This window comes from Fomitopsis serialis (assembly GCF_022376445.1).
Source record: "Fomitopsis serialis strain Sig1Antser10 chromosome Unknown B0H18scaffold_12, whole genome shotgun sequence".
Classification (NCBI taxonomy): Eukaryota; Fungi; Basidiomycota; class Agaricomycetes; order Polyporales; family Fomitopsidaceae; genus Fomitopsis; species Fomitopsis serialis.
This window is the reverse complement of record NW_025954972.1, coordinates 20,726-37,932: the sequence shown is the minus strand read 5'-3', so window position 1 is coordinate 37,932 and position 17,207 is coordinate 20,726. Positions and strand designations below refer to the sequence as shown.

Here is a 17,207-nt window from a genome sequence, read left to right as displayed (position 1 = left end):
GTGCGCACGGTCGGCTGCGACGCGCCCGCGTGGCTGGTTCGCGAAAACTGACCGCTGCGAAGCGTGCCCGCCGTCATGCACCCACGCAGCGGACGACACGCGTGTCAACGCTCGACGCATCCCTGTCGTCATTTTCTTCAGGACGTGCGTCCTGACGTGTGGTTCGAGAATTGATGCGGACGGTCCCCATGGCGATTCAGACTGGGAGAAGATCAACTCGGTCCTTGTACCAACATTTCTGCTGCGAAAAAAAGAGATTCTCTGTCGCCCCGTCCGTTCCTTCGCCAATCTCCGCGCGAACCACCGACGGAAGTGAGCCGCGTTGGATGCGGCATTCGAGCCCGTGGCCGTTCGAACGGCGCAACTGCGGGCTGGCTGCTTCGCGCCCGGATGGGCCTGGACTTGCGGTCGGTTGTGCGCCCAACGAGTTCCGCCCTGTTGAGGGCCGGTGAGGAACCGTTTCCTACGTAAACTCGGGACAAGCTGTCGCAGCCGACCCGAGGTGTAAGAAGCACCGCACCTATGAGTTCGCTACGTTCTGATGCAGCAGGCGGGCCCATCCGTGGCGAAGGCAAGCTGCTTAGGGTTAGGGCTGGGATGTTCTTGCTGTTCCGGTGGACCAGCCTTCATGGTGATTATGCCAGAGGAGAGGGCCGGGACGTGTTTTGATCGTGAGTCATGGACGAGACTGCAGGAGCGGTTGCGGGTGCGACCCGAGGCTCTGGCAAACGACCGGTCAATGCTGAACGTGAACAAAGCCTCCTCGCTGAACCTACGCACCATGGATTGCGCAGCTTGTTGTCAACGGGCGTCGAGGCTGGCTGGGAGTAGCGCACACATCGTGCCGCCCGCACTTCCTCTCCACCGAGCCCTCCGTAGCACTTCCGGGCTCGATCATTGCATGCGCCGCCGAGCGGACGCACTCCGACACCGTCCTCGGGAACAATGCTCCCGTCTGTCGACATGCCCTGCTGGGAAGGCACTGATGTGCCACAACGCGGCGTGACAAAGCACAGACTTTCTTTCAGCGAAAGCAAGCAAGACAGCGTGCAGTCCACGCACCAGCGGGCACACCATGGACTGCAGCCCCTCGGCGCGTGCGCAACGTCGTACGCGGCGTGACAGGCGTCGCAGTGCCCCTCCTCGGACCTTCCAGCCCCGACACAGTCCGCACGGTTCTCCCCCGCTGGACCCCCTGCGCGCTGAGCCGCGGTTACGTCGGGCTGCACACGACGATGATCCCAGGGGGTTCTACGGTGTCCGATGCACCCATCAACCCCTCGGGAGACCCGCTCGAGTGAACCGCCCGCCCGCCCGCAGGCGCAATTCAGAAGCCCAGATCGGACGACAGCATCAGATGTCGACAAGGCTCGACTGACAGTGAACCCTTCCCGCGAAGGAGACGGCCCAGCACATCAGCGGTGCAGGCCTTCGACCTCTGCCTGCGGACAGATGGTGGTCCAACTTGATGGAGCCGGCGGTTCGGGCGCACTGCCGGGTGGGGTTCAATACAGCAGAGCTTTGACGACGATGGAAGCGGAGGCGCACCTTCCTGTCTGGCTCGAGCGAACCTGGTAGGACGAAGCGCATGCACACAAACGGGTGCTAGATCAGATGATGGAGCGCCGGATGTCGTGTTGTGTCAAGGCTCACTTCGACTTCGGAGTGCGGTCGTTGATAGTAGCCCGTCGGACTACAGCCTTCGACGTTATGAACGAACCCCGTCCATCGCGACGCGCCGTTTCTGCCTGTGCGCAGCCCACACACGACGCCGGGGGCCATGCCTCCTCGCTATCCTGAGGACCATACCTACCCAGGACCATGATGAGCTACCCCGACTCCTCCCAGGCCGCACCGCCTCAACACACCACTCACCACTCCGTCGGGCGTGCCCGTCGAATTTCATTGATCCCTGCAACGTCCTTCCGCCGATATGATCACTCCAACACATCCATCACCGTTCGGGGAACACTGGAATGTCAGGTCTTACGACCGTCGTCCGCCCGGATGGGCTCTTCTTGCCTTGTTTCGGAGGGAAGGCCCGCGCTCCGCGGTAAATGAACGCGATCCGCTGAGCTGGAGCGACGTCTGCGTGGTGGCGGACGAAGGGTGCCTGGATGGCGAAGAGCCTATGTGCTTGTTGACAACTGTGAACATCGGTAGATTCAGCGCGAGGATGTCGACTGACATAGGCAATACCATACCTCGGATCATCAGTCAGACTGAACTGACTTGCACGGAGGGAAGGTTGTTACTCTTTCAGCTCCCTCTCAGGACGGACTGGGGTGCGGTGCGGTGCCGTCTGTGATTCGTCCCGGAGGAATGAAGGGGCAGCACTGATATTGGCAGGAGCAGCGATGGGAATAGCACCACGCACTGCGGTCTTGATCCAACAAGCTCCTCTGAATCATCCTTCAATGACAGTCTTGCCATTGTTGTTCGCTCATCGTGTCGACGGGTGCACTGGTGACTGTTCCTGTTCGCGTCAACCCATCAACTTGTCAAGTTGTCAACGCCTCAACGGCTAACGCGGGATCGCACACAGCACGAGGGCCCGAGGACGCCCAAAGGAGGCTGGCACCGAATGCGTTGTCATGGCCGTCTATGAAATGCGGATTGGGTTGGCATCAGATTGATACGCCCGGATCGCGATGCAGAGATGGGGAGCATCTGATGATACACGTTACACGGACGTCTGAAGTGGAAAGTACGAGGTAAGGTTGAGGTAAGGTAACACACAGTTTGAGGTCCCGCCCCTGCGCAGCCCCATTGGTCCCTTAGGAGGCGTTGACTAGACACTGAGCACAGCTGGCGTACTTACATGTACAGCTACCCAGGGCACGCTGGCGCGCAGCGCCAGCGTGCCCGGGTACGCACCCCCTCGTGGAACCGCCTCGGGACGAACCGGCGAGCCATAACAGGCGATCGAGGATGGACGTGCATAAATATCGATAGTGTCCCGCACTGGCATCTTGTAGTCGTCGTGCACTGTCGAGTGTGGTGGTCGTTTCGTAATGATCAGTCGTATCAAGAGTCTCAGCGTGGTACATGCAGCAGAGTAATTGTATCTTCGCTGACTGTCTCCGGATCTGTATGTCAAGACCAACATTGAACATACTGAATACAGCGGTGATCACTGTTAGTACCTTTGAATTTCGGTGCTAGATTGATCTACACGCCTTAAACACATTTAGAGCTATTATGGGCGCATAGTCACTCGTTCTTTGATAAACAAATAGTTTCCGTCTGGCGTGCACTGTGCGATGTCCATTCAGCCAGTGTCTGCAGCGCAGCGTCTAATCCCAGTCGCCCGGTCGTCCCGAGGCGTATTCCCACGGGGGGTGCGTACCACCGGCACGCTGGCGCTGCGCGCCAGCGTGCCCTTGCAGCTACCCAGGTCCCTCGACCGGTGCGCCCCTGGGAACCTGATCACTTAGACCGCGAACTCAAAAGACAACACATACGGACCGACTTCCGGCAGCGATGTGAACGCATTCTTGTTAGCTGACAGGGTTGTCAGCTTCAGGTCGCAGACGGCCAGGGAAGTTCGTTCGGAGCTCGGAGCACGCACCATCATAATCTCACCGCGCTTCGCGGACTGCCAACTCTTTGAACCTTGAGTTTCAGTCCGCGCCCGAGACGGAGGACACTGAAGAACCCTCCGAGAAGCGTGGGTCTGAGTCAGGGGTGAGCTGGCTCCGCACGAATGTCGTCGTGTGAGATGATCTCACGTCTGGATCATCGCTGGATCGTTGTATGGAATCGCGTCAGTAGCTGATGGAGTGCACTTTGGAATGCATTCCAAGGACACCTGTTCGGAATGCAAATTAGGATTCGTTGAGCCGAAGACAGCGGGTAGGCGTGCGTACCTCGTCCCCTGCCTCAGTAGCATCACGATATCCCTCCTCAGATGTACCGAGACGAAACACACGTCGTGATAGAGCACTCATTGCAGACCGAGGAATGGACAATCAAGCGTCACTACGCATAAGAGGGCGCGAACAAACACATGATACGAAACACATCGAGGAGCGGCGGACAAAGGACGAGATGTGCCAAAAGCTGATTAACCGCCTACCAGTGGGATCAGGAAGCAGACGGTATGCCCAGCGTCAGGCCCCGAGGGTCGATATGCTCGACCGCGAGTCTACAGAGCAGACCGGAGCGAAGACGTCCTCACCGACGACGACGACGCCAGCTCCTGGTCGAGGTGACTGTGAAGAATTTAGCGCCCTCTGCCAGCGCGACTTTATGTGCGTCGGGCCCGTGCGTGGGAACTGCGTCGGCGGTATAAGGTCGGGAGGCGGGCGGATTTCTCTTCATCGAAAGTTTCACCTCGTGTATATTTGGGACGCTCTTCTCTTCCAAGGCGGCGTTCTGAAAGTTTGGCGAGGGAGAGCGACGGCCTCCATCCCAAGATCGTGACGATGGATTTATGTCTACGTTGTTTGCGGCCCGTGCTGGAGGTACACACCTGTATGTACACGTACATCTCTAGCAAATTCAAGGATTTAGATGTTCGATGGTGCAGGTCAGTGTACCATGCTTCCTCGTTGTGCAGCCTCACATGGATTCGAATTGCGCTGAACCAACACACATTTTGCTTCCTCCTATGTCTGGATTTCTAAATTATTCTGCACTAGTTCGTTTCAGCGCTTGCGACAGCGTCGGCCCCTTGGTCGTACCCGCCTTCAACCCGCCTTGCAGAGTTCCATGAGCAGCTACTAACTCTGTGCGCCTCGCGCTACTACCTCCTGCCGGCGACCAGCACGATGGATACAGCATCTTCTACTCACAGCTGTATATCTTGGGAATTTCTGCATGTCTTCGTTGAAATGCACGATGCACAGAGATCGTTTGGGACTGGGCTAGGCTCAGCGTTCAATTTGCGACGAGGTCTTCAAAATCGGCGCGTGTCGGATATCCAAACGTTCAAGACCCTGGGATGGCATGTTCGCCGCGCCGCAGTATGGAGGGAGGCAGCGATGTGCTCTGCAGATGGTGTGTGAATATTGTGGACGTCAATATACCCCGAACTGAGTATGCTATCCGCTTCCGTTTGCCCAAGTATTACATGAAGTCTGAATCTGGATCCGATCGGTCCACAGCGCACAGCTATTGAGCCGGGCGGAACCCTGGCGCAGCCCTACTACAGTGACTGCATATTTGTAAGTAGAAGAAGTTGTCGCACAGGCCGCAACCACAGCCCCGTGCACACAGGTGCGGTTATTCCTCGAGTGTATAAGACTCGTGGTCAACGCTGTAAATCATCATCATCTCCTTGCGTACTACTGCCCGCCTATTCTGCAGTGGGTGGTGCTCCGTTGCACACCGCGATCTAACATTTGACAGTCTCGACTGATGGCCGCGTCAGAGGTGTACGCGAAGGAGCTCTTCAATCTCAAATGCGGCAATGGCTACCCACTATGGCAACCCAAGGCGACGGAAGACGACATAGAGATAGAGCTGGGGACGTCGGTTACTTGGATAAGGGGAGTTTCTGTCGTCTATTCAATGCACTCCGTGACAAGGAAGATCTCCTGAACAACAAGCCTCATCGTGCCCCTGACGGGTTCACGATCGACATGCAACCCAAGCGCACGAATAATGCCATCAGCGCAGGTCCCCTGCTCAGCAGGACCGTCAAGAGAGTCGGAGAGATGGCGGAGACCGCCGTGTATGTCGTTCTCGTTGTCATATTCTAGATCATCGTAAATCTCACGCCGCCACAGACATGGCGCGAAAGTGGGCTTCGAGTTCGAATGCGTAGAAACCAAGGAGCATGCGTTGTTGTAGGATCGTCTGCAGCGCGCGCGGAGCTTCACCAGGCACGTCGGATGAAGGCGTATATGAAGAAGAACATCGATAGCTGGGTGTATTACGCTACAGAGGTCCTCGGTATGGAGAAGCGGCTCAACGAGATCCTGTTCGTCAGAGGATGGGTCAAGACGACGCATTGTATCTTCTTGCACTATTTCAAGATGAAGAGGAGGCTAGTTCTGCCTGCGAAGATAGAAGCTGCGGCGGAACCGCACGATGCGTCCTCTGTCAATGATGACGAGGATGACGAGGATGAAGAGGCTCCGTTGAAGAGAAAGGTATGCATCCGAGGCATGCCCGTGATTCACTCTCTGACGAAGGCCGCGCAGTGGTACGATCCAGTTGACCATGTATTCGACTATATATTACAGGTTTGTTTCCTTAGAATACCTGCCTATCGAACGTCCTCAGACCAGCTCGGCAGAACTCAGACGCAACCGAAGCTATCGCGAGCGACAGCGATATCCTAGAAATCTGCAAGGTGTGCGACATACATTGCCGTACCCACGGATTCAGCTGACCTCTTCCGTGACAGAACAATGGACCGAGTGAATACCCCATCCCAGACGACATACCCACCTTCCTTGAGACTGTCTGGCCAGAAATTGAGCTCACCAGTAATGGTCGTGAGTGTGCCAACTTGGATAGTGTTGGATTGTATTGATAGTGTCCGCAGTTGGTATGTTGCTCTTCAATAACGACACCACGATTCTGGCGGAAAGTGCCGCCCTTGCGCAAAGAAATGCGGCAAATCCTGCCGGATCGAAAGAAAGGCCACCGGAAGAGCAGATTGGGTCGCAAGCAGGAGCCGATTCAGATTCGACTCGAAGTTCAGCTCGTGCCAATAGCTCTGCTCGCACGACGATCACGAACCTACCGCCAACGACCGCCTAGAGGACGCGCCCTCGCCCTACGCGCACGGCAGCACCGGCCCCATGCGCACCGTCCGCCCCCCCCCCCCCACACACACACACATCCTGTGTACCCCGGCTACTGGCGGCCCAACTACACCAGCGACGCCGCGATGAAGCTCTCCGACCGCGTGAGGAGGAAGTGCTACAACTGCCACACCACGGACACGAGCACCTGGCGGCGCTCGAGCCTCACGCCGGGAAAGGTGGTGCGTGTCCCGTCTTTCGTCGTTCGACCTGTATCTTGCTGAACCGCTCTGCAGCTCTGCAACAAGTGCGGCCTCTTCGAGCGCACCCAATCTCGCCCGCGGCCCGTCACCCTCAAACCCTCCGCGCGCTCGCGCCCGTCCGGCTCGGGCCGCCTCTCGCCTATGGCCGCTGCGCACGCGCACGAGCACCACTACGGTGGCGTGCAGGCGTTCCCGCCGCACTACGCGAATCACGGGTCAATCGCGCCGTTCCAGCTGGGCCAGGTGCAGGTGCAGGACAATCAGGGGAACGCGAGCACCTGTATTCGGTCGTTGATGCCGGCCGGCGGGAGTCCCGCGTCGGGCCTGGTGCATGAGAGCGTCGACGGCCAAGCCCAGGCGCAGGCGCAGCAGGGACAGGTCGAGCAGGTCGAAGGGAGCCCGCAGGAGCGGAGGGAGGTCTACCGGGCCCAGATCTGAGCGCGCGTCCTCCTCGTCTCCGTCCTCGACGCCGTCCTCCGAACCGTTGCTCGCCGCCACCGTTGATATTTATGTATATTTTGCCTAGCTCACTTACAGACCGCCCTCGTCCACTGCTTGTCAACTTCGCCCTGTCCGCCTTCTGCCTGTTGCTGCTCTCGTCTCGCCGCTAGACACTCGGCGTTCGACCCGCAACCTCCAGATGCGCGACGAGCTTGTCGCCCGCGCCGTGAACGACCCCCCAGGTCATGGACTTGGCGCAGTCGAACAATGTAGCTCGCCGCGGGATGACTACGAGTTCTGGGCAAGGATGACCGAGAATCGAAAGACGTCAAGATGACGATGGTAGTCCGAAACGACCCGGAATTGCATTCTGTGAGCAAGGCGACGTGTATGCCGATGGTCAAGGGCTCGTCGCCACGTTCCGCGCTTTGCTCAAGCCGTGGTGTGACCGTACTATAGTCGACCTCTCCCTGAGGCATTGGGACATTGCTCGGGCAGTGCAATGTGAGCGAGTCCTTCCGCGTGTGCAGGCGTGTTTCTCACTTCACTTTCCTCTTCTCACTCAGTGACTCCATGGGTACCAATGGAAACGACGAGGATGACAAGTTTAAAGTGACAACCTCAGTTGGGTAAGTGTCGAGGGCGTAAGACAGCTGCGGAGGCCATACGATATGAATCGTTGACTGGCTCCGCGCGATTTCCCTCGATATCGTACATGTGCCGAATGAAATACTGTACCACTATTGTACTCGCTATCCTATCGGTCTCTCATCGCTTATTCTCGCTGCCCGCTTGTAGATGGCGTTGATTTTGACGATGGACGTCGACGTGCGTGCGTCGGTGAAGCATTGCGACACATGATGGTACGTAGATTTGCTGACGTGCACATGAAACTGTCTTGACTGAGAAGGCCCGCTCACTCAGTACTCTGGAACCTCTCTGCTTGCATTTCAATTGAGGTCTTCGAGGAAGTATTCGGTCGATGACACCCGCGTGCAGCGGCGTTCGTTTGCACAACATGAGCAGAATCGGGGCCGTCTTCATCATGCCCTCGCCTTGGGCCGCGTGATGTCTGGTCTGCAGGCACTTATCAGCGGCCTGCGTACTCCGCGGCTTGCCGTCGGTGGTCTTGTGTTACTACACCTGTTACTACATAACTTCAGTTGCGAGCATGAGATGGGGAGTGCGGGGAAAGCGGGGGCGAATAACACGTGAAATCGGGCCCGACAGACACGGGCATGGGATTAAGCTCGCCCGACAGCCATCCTATTCAAGACGACGGTCAAGACGAGTCTCCCGCCCTCTCTCTCCCTCTCCTCCCCGCCATGTCTGCTGCACACTCCATCTCGAACGCGTCGGGCTCAGGCAAGAGCAAAGTCCTCGCAAAGAACCCTGACGACGTCGTCATCGTCTCTGCCGTCCGCTCAGCCATCACAAAGGTACGCCTCCCTCTGCACGCATCGCTTCCCCGTACACCCACTCACCTACCACACAGGCGAAGAAGGGCGGCTTTAAGGACACGCGGCCAGAGGAGATTCTCTCTGGCATCCTCCGCGCCGCGTATACCAAGGTCGGCCTCGACCCAAAACTCATCGAGGACATCACCGTCGGCAATGTCCTCCCGCCCGGCAGCGGTGCCAGTGCGGCGCGCATGGCGGAGTTGCACGCAGGAATCCCAATCACAACGCCTATCAGCACGGTGAATAGGCAGTGTTCGTCGGGTCTTGCGGCAGCGAACACCATCGCGGCGCAGATCACCTCGGGCCAGATCGACATAGGTCTCGGTATGTGGATCTCTTTCATCTGAGCTTGCTGTGGTCCAGTCGACTCGGATGGGGAGGGTGGAATAAAGTGTGCGTGTTTTGAGGATCAAGTACGCGTCAAAGCCATCATGTCGCATCCTCTCGTCTGTGTATGCTTACTCAGTGTACCTGACCGTGGACTTGCACCACATCTGCCCCGCAAGCCTCGACTGGACAAAGCACGGCTCGCGTCGCGCTCAATTTTCTTTGCTAACCCGCGCACACAGCCGCTGGTGTTGAGTCCATGACCTTCGGCTTCAACGCCGGCGCAAACCCTGACGGCTTCTCCGAGACCGTCCTCTCCTGCAAAGAGGCTGAGGACTGCCTCATCCCTATGGGCATCACGTCCGAGAACGTCGCCAGTGACTTCCACATCCCCCGCGCGGACCAGGACGCCTTCGCCGCCGCGTCCTTCCAGAAGGCCGCCAAGGCACAGAAGGAGGGCCGGTTCGTTCCCGAGATCACCCCCCTCACCGTGCCCTGGACCGACCCCAAGACGGAGAAGGAGGGCACGACCGTCGTGGACCACGATGACGGTGTGCGAGACGGCGTCACGAAGGAGAGCCTCGGCAAGCTGAAGCCTGCGTTCTCCAAGGATGGCTCGACGCACGCCGGTGAGTGTCCTCGCGCGCGCGCGCGTTCCTGAGACTTAATCTGGTCCAGGAAACGCCTCACAGGTGTCGGACGGCGCAGCAGCGGTCATTCTCGCGCGTCGCTCCGTCGCACAACGCCTCGGGCTCCCCATCGTCGGCAAGTTCGTCGGCGCCACGGCGATCGGCGTCCCCCCACGGATCATGGGCGTCGGCCCGCTCTACGCCATCCCGAAGGTGCTTGCCAAGGCGGGGCTCAGCAAGGACGACGTCGACTTCTACGAGATCAACGAGGCGTTTGCGAGCCAGGCGCTGTACTGCGTGCGCGAGCTCGGGATCGACTTCGGCAAGGTGAACGTGTGGGGCGGCGCGATCGCGCTTGGACACCCGCTTGGCTGCAGTGCGTATCTCTATCGAAATTTTGTTCGTGTGTGGGGCTGATGTTGGGTTGTCTCGATAGCTGGGGCGAGGCAGATCGTGACGGGTCTGAACATCGCGAAGCAGACGGGCGGCAAGATCTTCGTCACGAGCATGTGTATTGGGTCGGGCATGGGCATGGCGGGGCTCTTCGTCAGCGAGCAGTAAGCTCCGCCAAGACCGCAGAGCGTACATCTTGTGCCATGAGCCTATTGCTTATTGACCGGTATGTGGTACGTGCGAGTGAAATGGTGTGGACTTCACTGACCATTGTCCAGTGGCAGAGTGTTGTACGAATAGTGATCTAGGGTGTCGGAGTTATGATGTTCTTTTGTGGATAACTCATTGCAATGGAGACCATCCAGTAAATCGCGAGGGCGGAACACGAGGACGAGTCCTACCGGGTACAACGACAGACAATTGACATCAGTCTCCGGGCAGCAGCAGACTATCAGTGTTCAATTAAGTCGCCGTGCGTCGAGCAACTCGAAGCGCTGTTTCGCTCAGCTGAGCCAAGATAGGAACGCTGGTGGTGGCACGACCGTTCGTCTGTGTTGGTCGTTTGACGTCCCTGAGCATCACCGTCTACGGTAACTCTGAGTTTGTCTTTCAGATATCCGTTTCCGACGCAGCCTGAATGTTAAGGCTCTCCCGTGCCCGTACGCAAGAGACGAGGACAACACATCAATGCTTCATAGTCTGCACATCAGTACGTGTTTGATCCTGCGGCGAATACAGATCTTGAACTGGATGATGCAGCACTTAAGACGCGCCGGCCTGTTGCTTCAGATGCTGTTGGCAAGGAGCTATGGGCAAGGGGCAGGCTTGACGGCTTCTTATACGCGACGATCGTGAGCTGATCCTGTTGTCGGCATTCAGATGTGACCTTTACGTGTCGGCGGATCGACAGAGGGGCTCGGAAGAGGTGTGTCGCATTTGATGGCTGGTACATGATACCAGTAGTACTCAACCCGTGCGTCTTAGTTGTTCTGTCGTCTGAGTCGACAAGAACCAAGAAAGATCTTGTGGGAATGCTGCCAATGGTACGTTACTTATCTGTTTTGGCGATGTGATTTCTGACCGTGGCTATACCATCGATTTTGGCCGCATCCTGGCTGCCTCGCCCTATCAATGTCTCAAATGGGTTCAAACTGGCTATGACTCGTCATGCAAAAACGTGCACCCTTGTGGATTCCGCCTTCGCCAAGCTTTGGTTCATCAAGCTTGTCGTCAACCATGGTGATATGGTCGATGTACTTCTTGCCATTCTCGCATCGAGTTTCGTGCGTCCTGCTGCACTAACCGCTCTGCATCGTCGAGCCCCTGTTCTGTCTCTGCCTTTACAACGGGTCTCTGTTACTTTCGGATGTGAGCGTTGCGTTATGTTGTGCGGTGGAGCCTCGAATTAAAGGCTACTGATCTATGACCCTTCATTACGACTTGTATCCCTGCGTGTCGTTGCCGATGGGCGCGATACAAGTGAGCTTCCCGCTTCAAATAATCCCAGTTGTGTCGATCTGTGCGTTACTACCCATTGGCACGGTGCTGTCCTGCGACCAACCGCTATGCTCGAATTTTACCATCGCAATTGCAGATGGCTATATGACTAAGGTGTTCGTCTCTATCTAGTCATCAATACGATTGTGTGCGCGAGTCATACCGGCCGCTATTTATATTGCATGACTGCCCGACAAGCCTGCGGCACCATTGGGCGACGCGCTAGTGTGTAACTGTCCCCGCGAGCTCTTTGAGTAGCAACTGACATTCACATCGGTGAGCCCGTCGTCCATCACCGTTCAGTGGAACATGCTACGTGCTAACTATCATCCAACACCTAATTTCGTTGATGCCCATTATGTTCCGATTATGTCGGACTTGGTCAGCTCCCTTGTACGTGCTCTTACTGATGTTAACCTGCAAATCGCTGACAGAGCCATCAGTGCCGCGAATACTCTGACCCACCGTGAGTCCAGAGCCCGACAGAATCGTCAGCGTCAAGCAGAGCGTATAGGTGAGGCTATGATTGACGTGCCCATTACGTTCCGAATATGTCGGACTGGTCAGCTGCGAACGGTTGGTATGGCTTAAGCGCTCATAAGTGACGGCACTATATAACACCACGGCGCATACCATGCTTACGTTCCAGCAACTTCAACTGCCCATCTCTCCACACCGGTCAAATCGCGATGACCACGGTACCGATCGTCGAACTCCTCGACGTCGAACTTCATTACTTCGCGATCTGCGGTCGCGGGGAACCGATTCGCCTGCTGTTTGAGGACGCAGGGTTGCATACGTCGAGATAATGACGCCGAGTCTTTCTTTCATGCGAATGGGATCTCGACGAGTATAGGTTCAACCAACTGCCTAGGCTCAAGGTATGTCGGGTGATTGATTCTGGTCATTAGACGACATCGGGACTTGGGTTATACCAGGATGGAAAATGCTACTAAGAATTGGACATAGACACCTTGCTGACGATGGCTACTTCGCGGTCATAGGTGAACGGGTTTAATTAGCCCAGCTAGACGCAATCTTGCGCTACATTGCCAAGCAAGGGGTACGCCATTCACACGTTCTGACATAGTCTGTACTGAGGGCTGTTCAGGTTACGGCGGCAACGGAAACCTTGAAGACGACGCCATAGTCGACATGCTTCAGGCTGCTTGCGAGGTGAGAGACAAAGTCACTTGAATCGTCGTGATACGGCAAATGCTGGACGTCCGTTCGCGTGCTGGTAGGACCTTCATGTGGCATATTCACGAAATGTGTATCATGACGATGCGGTACGTGGATGGTGTATACATATCGACAGATGAACTCAGTACTGACACGATCACGCCTAGGCAACCCTGCTGCCTACGTTTGCTAAGCAACATGTGCCGAACGTTATGAAGCAACTGGAGCATCTACTGAAACAAAGTAAAGCTCCAGTGGATACTTTGTATACGAGCACGTACGTCGCTTATTTTCGATCGCGTATATGGGTACCTCTGACGTGCGCTTCACATACCAACGTCGGCACTAACTTGTATGCATCAGCCGTCCTTCGCCGAATTCTATCTATACTACCTCCTATACGCCCTCGCGCATCTCAACCCGAACCTTCTCGCCGAGTACCCCAGCCTTGCCGCCTGGCGCGAGACGATGAGTGCGAGACCGGGCATCAAAGCATACGAAACAAGTGGAAGACGGAAGGAGATGTTGAACCATTCTCCGAATGGTCAGAACTGTGTCGTCTGAGGAGGTCATTCTTGACAAGGGTAGATGTCAAGGGTTCGTGCGTCGTAGTCGCTGCTGGTCGAATGCATTGCCTTACACCGATGTCTAGATGAGGTAATACCCGCCATGGTAGGATTCTTGTCTTATGCTGTCCGGGAAGCCGTGATATGCCAAACAAACTCCTCAGACTAGTCTGAGCATTCGAAGGGATACACACTAGATATCATTATCTAACCTAGTTCACGCGCGGTTTCGGTTTTGATTTCGGGAGCTAGAGGTTATCAGGATGTCTCCTCTTGGGCACCGTGTGGGACTCGTATACATCAGCATCGTACCGAGCTTCGAGGTCATGTCGAAGAGTGCACTTTGAGCCTTGAGGCAACTCGCCGCAGGCCAGTCCATTCCTGGATGGTATCAAACTCTTAGCCTTGCGATCGGTGAGGCAGAGAACTCTCAACACGCACCAGTAAACCGGAAGGGCGAATACCGGCGATGCGATGCTCATAGGGAGCAGAACGATCGTGAAATAGCGCATGGATGTCTCTTGGTGTCGGAGCAGAGCTGTAGCACAAGGACCAGGGTTTGCGCCTCGTCGTGAAAACATCTTCGCACTGGGACGTACCAACCAGTGCTCGTGCTTGAGGATGAGCTCGAAGTAGTATGAAAGAGAAGAGCTGAGGGAAGGGGCAGATATCCAACCTTCTTTGTACTGTGAAGTCGCCATGGTCAAAAGAGTCGGTTACTGTACGACGCCGGTGCACATCACATTATTCTCTGGTTTTGGTAGAATCGTAGTCCGTTCCGTGTCGTAGTATGCTGTAGACTTCATACTTGATATGCTTACCCTCGATCAGCTGCGAGGGCACTGCCAGTGCGCCTTCTCGTGCGCGTGCCCCTCCAAGCGCGTGCTCGTCTCTTCCTAGCTCCCTCAATATATCGCTGTCTCGGAAGTTCCTTGAGGTTGTTTCGGAAGTATTCGTGTTAGCGCAGCACTCGTACTGTCGATCGTATGAGTCGTATGTTCCGTTATTCCGCCCGACCATTCCGCGTGCCCGAGCAGCTGCGCCATTAACTTCATTAAGTCTTCTTCCGACGTCGCACCTTCAGTCCCCGGTTCGCCGTTTCATAACAAGGCGAACAGTCTCGACGCCCGTACCTACTGGGTCGCATTCGTTCAGCGTTGAACGGCGAGGGATGCTTCGGTGACTCCCTGCCTAGTACGCTTCCACTCTCTCAGATTCGAGTCGTTTCCGCCCATCCGCGTAACGTTCCGCGAAGATCCTGCTGCCCTGCGCGCTGCTAGAACTCCCACAACCCGAAGTGCCTGCATCGGCTAAGCTTTGGTCTGTCCGGTCGAGACGCTCTCGCTCGTATGCCTCACGCGAGGTTCCCTCCGAGTCCGATCTTGCAGTCGGTGAGGTGACCGTAGACAGCCACATGGGATCTCGCGCTATCCTATGTAGATAGAACCACGCGCAAACAGGTGAGTAGTATTGAGAAAACACGGGAGGAGAGAGAATGCGCGACCTGAGCGAAGCGCAGTGGTCAGTGTACTTTAGATTGGCTGTGTGGCCATAGTTTGGGCGCCTGTGCGATCGTCTCTTGCGGTCGTCGACGTCTCAGGTCGTCTCTTGTTTGACATTCGTCACTGCAGCGCTCTGACCCCTCGCGTCCTCGCTCCAGTCTTTGTCCTCTCTCTCGTTCCCCTTGGCCGCTGTCTCCCGTTGATTCTTTGCCAGGTCCTCGTGTACCACGCTGCCCCCATCACCGCCCTCCTGTCACCTCGGAAGGCACGCATCGCCAATCTCGAGCTCGGGCATGGGCGTCGCGTGCCCCTTTTCCGGATGTTCAAAATACGTGGCTATTGCAATTTCTTTGTCCAGTGGAATCCTGACCAGCCGCCGGCCAACCTCAACCTGCTACTGGCAGACCTCAATAACCCTGCATGCCGTCGTCTATCGGGTCACCTCACCGTTATATGTAAGCTTATTCGAATCATGACATAGCAATCGCTCAACAGTTACTCATCTAGGTTACTTGCAGATGGCTGTATGACTGAGGCGTTCGTTTCTATCCAGTCATCAATACGGCTGCGTGCAGCACGAGTCTGCATACCGGCCGCTATAGTGAATGACTGTCGGACAAGCCTGCGCGCTCTTGGCTCTCGTATTGGGCGACGCGCTCGTGTGTAACACTGTCAGCGCGTTGAGGGTTGTTCAGAGGCTACCCTGGCCTGTCTGACATTCACATTGGTGAGTGTCGTCCACCGCCGTTCAATGAAACATGCTACGCGCCTACTATCATGGAACACCCAACTTCGTTGATGGGCCCATTTATTCCGGCTTCACTTGATCAGCTCCCTTGTACGTACTCTTACTGGTAATAACCTGCGGGACCGCTGGCTGACCAACAGTGCCAGCCGAAATTCTGACTCATGTTGAGTCCAAGAGCCTGCCCTGAGGAACTGTCAGCTGTCAGCAGAGCCGCGTCCGTATGCGTAAGGCTATGATTGGCCACGACCGCCCCCCCACTCAACAAAGTCGCGTTTAGGTTTGCCTCTGTGAGACTAATGATTGGCGTGCGATCACCGGCTGCGATCGGTTGGCATGGTTCATAAGTGACAGAGTCACATAGCTGGCGTTATATACGCAACACCGCACTCAACGTTCCTAACAACTTCGACTTCCTCCACAGAGTCAAGTCGCGATGACCACGGTACCCATCGTCGAACTCCTCGACATCGAACTTCAGTACTTCTCGATATGCGGTCGCGGAGAACCGATCCGCCTGCTGCTCGAGGACGCAGGGGTTGCATACGTCGAGAAGAATGACGAAGAGCATTTCCACGCGAAGAAGTGGGATCTCGACGAGTATCGGTTCAACCAAATGCCTAGGCTCAAGGTATGTCGGGTCGTTATTTTCACGTCGATTCAGACGACATCGGGATTGGTTCATTACTAGGATGGAAAACGCTATAGAGTTGGACATAGAGACCTTGCTGACTATGCCTACTTAGGTGAACGGGTTCTATCTGGCCCAGCTAGACGCCATCTTGCGCTACCTTGCCAAGGCAACGGGTACGCCATTCCGAGCGTTCTGACATAGCCTTACTGATGACTGTTCAGGTTACGGCGGCAGCGGAAACCTTAAAGACGACGCCATAGTCGACATGCTTCAGGCTGCTTGCGAGGTGAGAGGCAAAGTCAATCGTCGTGAAACCACAATACGAATGCCCGTTCGCATGCCATTAGGACCTTCATTCTGCATACTCCCGGAATGTGTATAGTGCCGATGCGGTACGCCGATGATATATCCATATCGATATATGAGTAGTACTGACACGATCGGCCCAGGCAACCCTGCTACCTGCGTTTGCTAAGCAATATGTGCCGATCGTTATGAAGCAATGGAGCATCTACTGAAACAAAGTGAAAGCTCGAGGGATACTTGTGTACGAGCACGTACGTCGCTTATTATCAATCGCGCATATGTACCTCTGACGTGCGCCTCACATACCAACGTGGCAACAACTTGCATGCATCAGCCGTCCTTCGCCGAGTTCCATCTATACTACCTCCTATACGCCCTCGCGCGTCTCAACCCGAACCTTCTCGCCGACTACCCCAGCCTTGCCGCCTGGCGAGAGACGATGGGTACGAGACCGGGCATCAAGGCATACGAAACAAGTGGAAGACGGAAGGAGATGTTGAACAGTTCCCCGAGTGCTCAGAACTGTGTCGTCTGAGGTAACGTTGCTGGTGAACGAAACCTGTG

General features: G+C 56.0%; 6 protein-coding genes across 6 annotated transcripts; 5 read left to right on the top strand and 1 right to left on the bottom strand.

Moving 5' to 3' along the window:
* Window positions 1-3,251: 3,251 nt before the first annotated feature.
* On the top strand, window positions 3,252-3,572 carry B0H18DRAFT_988040 (uncharacterized protein; the record flags this gene model as incomplete). Its single annotated transcript, XM_048044886.1, has 2 exons — window positions 3,252-3,417; window positions 3,469-3,572. Coding segments are annotated over exons 1-2 (175 nt in total), but the record flags the coding sequence as incomplete, so codon positions are not given.
* A 1,854-nt stretch (window positions 3,573-5,426) lies between these two features.
* On the top strand, window positions 5,427-6,714 carry B0H18DRAFT_1116058 (uncharacterized protein; the record flags this gene model as incomplete). The annotated part of the gene is made up of 7 exons (XM_048033352.1): window positions 5,427-5,677; window positions 5,733-5,766; window positions 5,829-6,098; window positions 6,150-6,191; window positions 6,245-6,301; window positions 6,356-6,446; window positions 6,497-6,714. 7 exons carry the CDS (start codon window positions 5,427-5,429, stop codon window positions 6,712-6,714), a joined length of 963 nt encoding a protein of 320 aa, XP_047896842.1.
* A 94-nt stretch (window positions 6,715-6,808) lies between these two features.
* On the top strand, window positions 6,809-7,045 carry B0H18DRAFT_863644 (uncharacterized protein; the record flags this gene model as incomplete). The annotated part of the gene is made up of 2 exons (XM_048039740.1): window positions 6,809-6,940; window positions 6,995-7,045. Coding segments are annotated over 2 exons (183 nt in total), but the record flags the coding sequence as incomplete, so codon positions are not given.
* A 1,682-nt stretch (window positions 7,046-8,727) lies between these two features.
* B0H18DRAFT_871749 (thiolase) lies at window positions 8,728-10,379 on the top strand (the record flags this gene model as incomplete). The annotated part of the gene is made up of 5 exons (XM_048040176.1): window positions 8,728-8,841; window positions 8,898-9,186; window positions 9,432-9,818; window positions 9,868-10,194; window positions 10,255-10,379. 5 exons carry the CDS (start codon window positions 8,728-8,730, stop codon window positions 10,377-10,379), a joined length of 1,242 nt encoding a protein of 413 aa, XP_047896840.1.
* A 3,182-nt stretch (window positions 10,380-13,561) lies between these two features.
* On the bottom strand, window positions 13,562-14,092 carry B0H18DRAFT_66712 (uncharacterized protein). Its single transcript, XM_048039047.1, has one exon. It carries the CDS (start codon window positions 14,035-14,037, stop codon window positions 13,705-13,707), a length of 333 nt encoding a protein of 110 aa, XP_047896839.1. The 5' UTR covers window positions 14,038-14,092; the 3' UTR covers window positions 13,562-13,704.
* Window positions 14,093-15,910: 1,818 nt separating this feature from the next.
* B0H18DRAFT_66779 (uncharacterized protein) lies at window positions 15,911-17,139 on the top strand. The gene is made up of 6 exons (XM_048039052.1): window positions 15,911-16,334; window positions 16,450-16,510; window positions 16,559-16,623; window positions 16,685-16,729; window positions 16,787-16,894; window positions 16,978-17,139. The coding sequence occupies exons 1-5, from the start codon at window positions 16,140-16,142 to the stop codon at window positions 16,853-16,855; spliced, it is 435 nt and encodes a 144-aa protein (XP_047896838.1). The 5' UTR covers window positions 15,911-16,139; the 3' UTR covers window positions 16,856-16,894; window positions 16,978-17,139.
* Window positions 17,140-17,207: the final 68 nt, after the last annotated feature.